At 47.5% G+C, this 6,825-nt stretch overlaps 1 protein-coding gene across 2 annotated transcripts in view; it reads left to right on the forward strand.

The window, feature by feature from the left end:
- IL18RAP (interleukin 18 receptor accessory protein) overlaps positions 1 to 6,825 on the forward strand; it is a 40,844-nt gene that overhangs the window by 22,258 nt on the left and 11,761 nt on the right. For both annotated transcript variants that reach the window (XM_014533061.1, XM_005858745.2), the window contains one exon: positions 1,029 to 1,094. In XM_014533061.1, coding sequence (XP_014388547.1) covers positions 1,029 to 1,094 — 66 coding nt within the window. The remainder of the gene's footprint in view (positions 1 to 1,028; positions 1,095 to 6,825) is intronic.

The raw sequence follows: 6,825 nt of genomic DNA on the forward strand, positions 1-6,825 counted from the left end.
GCACAGCACAGCACAGCCTGCACAGCACAGCCTGCACAGCACAGCCTGCACAGCACAGCCTGCACAGCACAGCCTGCACAGCACAGCCTGCACAGCACAGCCTGCACAGCACAGCCTGCACAGCACAGCCTGCACAGCACAGCCTGCACAGCACAGCCTGCACAGCACAGCCTGCACAGCACAGCCTGCACAGCACAGCCTGCACAGCACAGCCTGCACAGCACAGCCTGCACAGCACAGCCTGCACAGCACAGCCTGCACAGCACAGCCTGCACAGCACAGCCTGCACAGCACAGCCTGCACAGCACAGCCTGCACAGCACAGCCTGCACAGCACAGCCTGCACAGCACAGCCTGCACAGCACAGCCTGCACAGCACAGCCTGCACAGCACAGCCTGCACAGCACAGCCTGCACAGCACAGCCTGCACAGCACAGCCTGCACAGCACAGCCTGCACAGCACAGCCTGCACAGCACAGCCTGCACAGCACAGCCTGCACAGCACAGCCTGCACAGCACAGCCTGCACAGCACAGCCTGCACAGCACAGCCTGCACAGCACAGCCTGCACAGCACAGCCTGCACAGCACAGCCTGCACAGCACAGCCTGCACAGCACAGCCTGCACAGCACAGCCTGCACAGCACAGCCTGCACAGACAGCACAGCCTGCACAGCACAGCACAGCACAGCCTGCACAGCACAGCCTACACAGCACAGCACAGCACAGCCTGCACAGCCTGCTCACTCATCCCAGTATTTAGCCTCACCCCGTGGCCTGCAAGAAAATTCCACGCAGGTAGACATGGATTTATAAAAAACTACTCTTTTGCCAGCACCTGCAACCCGATGTCACAGTCATTGTGGAAGCTTGCTTTTCCCATGGAACCGGAGTCCTAGCCTCTGGAATGTGAATAAAATCTGCAGAGGCAGCTCCAAAATATTTAGCTTTCAGTGTGACCACGCGTGCAGACGCTCAGCACGCAGGCTGCAGCTTCCCCTGCACATCATGCCTCTTCTTTTCCTCGTTAGTGAGAAACACCACTCTCAAGCCCGACATCCTGGAGCCGGTCAAGGACACCCTGGAAGTGGAGCTTGGTAAGACGGGCTGCCTGTCACCCTGGGCAGAGATTGGGATTCTGGGAGCATGTCCAAGTGTGATGTGATATAAGGAAAAGAGAATCGGATTCAAGCCAAATAGAATTGGATGTGGATCTGGACTCAGCCGCTGACTGGCACTGTCTCCTCATACAGTCACTTAACCTGTTTCAGCTTTTAAGTCTGTAAATAGGCAAAACTGAACTGACCTCCCAAGGTCACACTGAGCAATCTGGCCTGGCGTCCGTTCAGTGGCTGAGCATTTGACATGATCAATAGGGTCACACTCTTTCTTACCCAGGAACAGCTACGTGTATAGTAGGCGCATCGGCTTAGTGAAGTCTATAAATATAACCAATTTACCAACTTGAGTAGCATTAACCTTTAAAAAATAGGTGATTGTCTGGCCCTTGAGGTAACTGTAGGAGAATGTTACCATCCCTGATCACTTAATGTGTTTCCCAAAGTGGTGTTTCCTTTTGGGCTGAAGGGCCAATGGCTTTTCTACGTCCATTTTATTCGTCAGCTTCACTAGCATCTACATCTCACCAAACAGGCAACTACGAGCTGCACTGTTTAAAACCAAGTACTGGTGGCTTCAACAAAATAATTATTATTTAAAATATGAACTGTTTCTAATAGAAATGTGAAAACAAATGCTGTATTCTGGCAAGAGACCGCTAGGTGAGGTATCAGTATATCCTGATGATAGGAATCGCAATATGGGCAACAACACAAGAATGGAAGGACAAAAGAAAGAACAAAAATTATGTAATTAAAAAATAACAAAGTCACATATGGTGCCAGCGAATTTAAAGTATGGCTAGGAGAGAAACATTCGTAAGGTGCAAGGATGAGTTTTCAAATGGAGTCTCTGCGAGCCTCATGGTTAGGATACTGAGGCCGAGGCAGAGCGAACGGGGTAGCTCTCAGGAGAAAGTGGGGAGTCAGGCTCGTGTGATCACATCCGTGCACATCCATCGTGCGCGGACCACAGCAGTGCAATGTCTGAATAGTGTCTTTGAACGACGTGCACAGTCAGCTCCTGCCGTTTGCTGAGCATGTAAATGCTGGTTAGAGAGATGCCCTTCGCCTTTCCCTCAGCTCCGCACTGGAGCCCGAGCCAGTGCTCACACTTCACGTTTTCCTCTGTTCTCTCAAACCACACGGGGACCCCAGTGCTCTGACCAAACCAGCCCTCATTTTAAAAAAGCACAGTTGTTTTTAAAGTGCATGGACCTGGAGAGGATGACGCTAAGTGAAGTAAGCCAGTCAGAAGACGAACACCTTATGATCTCACTCATGTGTGGAATCTAATGAGCAAAATAAACTGATGAACAAAATGGAAGCACAGAACAGACCAACTGAGGTCAGGGCATGTGAAGAGAGTAGCCAAAAAGCACCCATATGGTAGCCATAGGCACAGACAACGGAGGGGGAAGGCCTGTGAGGGGTGCTGGGAGCTGGTGCCAGTGGGCAAAGGTGGGGTGGGGAGAAATGGGGAACGGTGTCAACAATAAAAAAGAAATAAAAATAGACAAATAAAAATTTAAAAAATAAATAAGGAAGGAATTTGGTTCTGATAATGCCCTTTTGAAAAATAGCTGATACTGGAGACTAGAAGATGGCGGCTGGCAGGACGGAGGTGAGGGAGAGGAAGTGAGTGAGTGAGGGGGTGAAAGGGGAGTGTGTGGTGTGTGTGTGAGTGAGTGAGGGTTAAATCCGGCAGGAACAGCAGGGGCTGGCGGACCAGGCTCTCTGGGACAAGGAGAGACTCCACCGCTTCGGGCATCCCCTGCACTGCGGGGCTCGGGCATGGAGCCCACGCCATCTTGAAGGGGAGAGAGGCCTCTTCTAGGAACTCATCAGCACCACCACCCAGACAGTGGCCCGCGACCTGGCAGCCACTCCAGCCAAAATCCTGCTGCCCCACCCACGACCTGCAGACCCTGGGACCTCCACCTCCAAAGGTGCACCTCTCCCGCAGCAGTAAGTGCAGCCTCCCCCTCCCCAGTGGCAAACCTCCAGACACCACATTCACGCGTTTCCAGCACGCAGGCCTCTGAGCCCACCGCTCCACAGGCCGCTCTTGGATGCCGCTGTGAACCCCTGCTGGGTGTGATTTTGAACAGACAAGGATGCACTGCCCTGCAGTAGAAATTCTGAATTCCCTCTTCCTGAATAACTGCCACAGACAACCCAGCTGCACATCTTTAGCACCAGGGCCCTCAGAGTGCGTCAGAGCTCTGCACCGGCAAAGGCACTGCCACAGTCACGCATTTCCAAGGAGCAGGCACCCAGAGCCCATCTATCCACAGGGCACTCATGGGAGCCCCTGCGAGCCCCCACTAGGTGCAATCTTGGACAAACAGGGACACACTCCCACCCACCTCCCTACCCCCAGCAGTAGAAATTCTGAATTCACTCATCCTGGATACCTGCCTACAGATGCCTCAATTATGTGGCTTCAGTGCCAGGGCCCTTCAGAGTGCTTCAGTACACCACGCTGGCAAACGCACCGCTGGTGCCCCTGTGAGCTTCCACTGGGAGCGCACACTTATCCACCACAGGTGCAGCAGCAAAAACTGAGTCTGCCCACCCCACAGCTGCAGAACTCTGGACACTACAGTTGCATGGTTTTCCAGCGCGCAAGCCTCCCAAGCCCACCGTGGCACAGGCAGCCCTTGGGTGCCTCTGTGAGCCCCCACTGGGCATGCATTTATGCAAACAGGTGTGCACTGCTGGGCTGTAGAAATGCTGAATTCCCTCTTCTGGGATACCTGCCCACAGACACCGCAATTCTGTGGCTTCAGCGCCAAGGCCCTTCAGAGTATGTCAGTACACCCTGCTGGCAAATGCACCGTGGGTGCTCTGTGAGCCGCCACTGGGGGCATATGTATCCAACCACAGAAGCAGCAGCAAAAGCTGAGTCTGTCCACCCCACAACTACAGAATTCTGGACACCATAGTCATGCCTTTCCAGAGCGCAGACCTCCTGAGCCCCATCACCCCAACAGACAGTTCCTGGGTGCCACTGTGAATCCCCATTGGGCACGCACAACTTCAACCAAGAGCATGAGACAGCAAAAATTGGGACACCCCCCTCCACAGCTGCCTCTGATTTCTAGACACTGCAGTTGTGCCTTTCCAGCTCACAGGCCTACATCAAGGGAACCCAAATAGCTCAAGTAGGGAGCTACACTAGACTACCAAGCCCAGGAGACCTGAGAGGTCACACCAGTAGCACCACACCCAAAAGAACCTGGGTAGCAAAGCAATCGGAGGCACAATGAAAACATTACAGCAAAACATGGGAAGACAAAAAATCAATCTCCAAAGGAAAGAAAAAGAAGAATCACCAGAAAGGGAGTTAAATGAAACTGAGGCTAGCAACATATCAGAGAAAGAATTCAGAGTAATAGTTATAAGGATGCTCAAACGGCTGGATGACAAATACACACAACTCAATGAGAATTATAAAGAGTGAATGAGAATGTCACCAACATGAAAAGGAACCAAGAGGAGATGAAGAATGACATAGTTGCAATAAAGAACACAATGGAAGGCTTAAACAGTAGACTACAAGAGGTTGAGGACCACATCAGCGAATTAGAAGACAAGGTAAGAAAAAACACACAAGCACAGCAGCAACTGGAAAGAAGATTTAAAAAGCAAGAGGAGAGCCTAAGGGAGCTTTGGGACAACACAAAACGCAACAATATGTTCATAATAGGGGCACCAGGAGAGGAAGAGAAGCAAGGAATACAAAACCTGTTTGAAGAAATAATGACAGAAAACTTCCCTGATATTGGCAAGAAAAAAACTATGCAAGTCCAAGAAGCATGTAGAGTCCCCAACAAGATGAACCCCAAAAGACCAACACCAAGACACATCATAATTAAATTGGCAAACACCCACGACAAAGTAAGAATCTTAAATGCTGCCAGAGAGAGACATAAAATTACTTACAAGGGAGCCCCTATTAGAATATCAACTGATTTTTCAACAGAAACACACCAGGCCAGAAGGGAATGGAATGAAATATACAAAGGGATGCAAAGCAAGGGACTGAATCAAAGAATACTATACCCAGCAAGGCTGTCATTCAAAATTGAAGGTGGAATCAGGAGCTTCACAGACAAAAAAGGGATAAGAGAGTTTATTACCACCAAACCAGCAATGCAAGAAATGCTAAAGGGACTGCTGTAAAAAGAAGAAACAGAAAGGCAAGAAGAAACACAAACATTAAGACTAAAAATTACAACAAACAAGTACGTAACTGGATTAAATGCACCAATCAAAAGACATAGGGTAGCTGAATGGATAAGAAAACATGACCCATATATTTGTTGTCTGCAAGAGACCCACCTCAGAACAAAGGATTCACACAGAGTGATAGTGAATGGATGGAAAAAAAATTTCAGGCAAATGGAAATGAGAAAAAAGCTGGGGTTGCGATACTTATAACTGACAAAATAGACCTCAAAGTAAAGGCTATAACAAGAGATAAGGAAGGCCACTACATAATACTAAAGGGAGCAATTCAACAAAAAGATATAACTCTGGTAAACATACATGCACCCAATACAGGAGCACCCAAATACATAAAACAACTTCTGGAAGATTTCAAGGGAGAGATTGATAGCAATACAGTCATAGTAGGGGACTTTAATACCCCACTGACACCACTGGATAAATCCTCTAAACAAAAAATCAGCAAAAAAAACAGCAATCCTAAATGACTCTCTAGATCAGATGGACTTAATGGACATCTTCAGAATATTTCACCCCAAAGCTACAGAATATACATTCTTCTCCAATGCACATGGGACATTTTCAAAGATAGACCACATATTAGGCCACAGGCAAAGTCTCTTCAAATTCAAGAGGATAGAAATCATAACAAGCATCTTCTCAAATCACAATGGCATAAAACTAGAAATCAACTACAATAAAAACAATGAAAAAAATCAAACACTTGGAGGCTAAATAGCATGCTATTAAACAATGATTGGGTTACCGAAGAGATCAAAGAAGAAATAAAAGCATTCTGGAAACAAATGGCAATGAAAACTCAACAATCCAAAATCTATGGGACACAGTGAAAGCAGTCCTGAGAGGGAAGTTCATAGCTCTACAGGCCTTCCTCAAAAAACAAGAAAAACTGGTAACAAATTATCTAACCTTGCAACTTAAAGAATTAGAAAGAGAGCAATAAGAAAAGCCCACAGTATCCAGAAGGAAGGAAATAATAAAGATCAGAGCAGAAATAAACGACATAGAGACCAAAAAAAAAACCACCAAAAACACAACAATACAAAAGATCAATGAAACTAAGAGCTTGTTCTTTGAAAGGATAAACAAGATTGATGAACCTCTCGCCAGGCTCACCAAGAAACAAAGAGAGAGAACCCAAATAAACAAAACCACAAGTGAAAGAGGTGAAATAACAACTGACTCTACTGATATACAAAGGATTGTAAAAAAAAAAATACTACGAACAACTGTACTCCAAAAATCTGGACAACCCCGACGAAATGAACACATTCATAGAAAAATACAAGCTTCCAAAACTCAATCAGGAAGAATGAAAAAACCTGAATAGGCTGATAACTACTGATGAAATTGAAACAGTAATCAAAAAGCTTCCAGCAAACAAAAGCCCTGGACCAGATGGCTTCACAGGGGAGTTTTACCAAACATTCAAAGAAGAACTAAAACCAATCCTTCT

This window comes from Myotis brandtii, unplaced genomic scaffold (assembly GCF_000412655.1).
Source record: "Myotis brandtii unplaced genomic scaffold, ASM41265v1 scaffold1213, whole genome shotgun sequence".
Taxonomy (NCBI): Eukaryota; Metazoa; Chordata; class Mammalia; order Chiroptera; family Vespertilionidae; genus Myotis; species Myotis brandtii.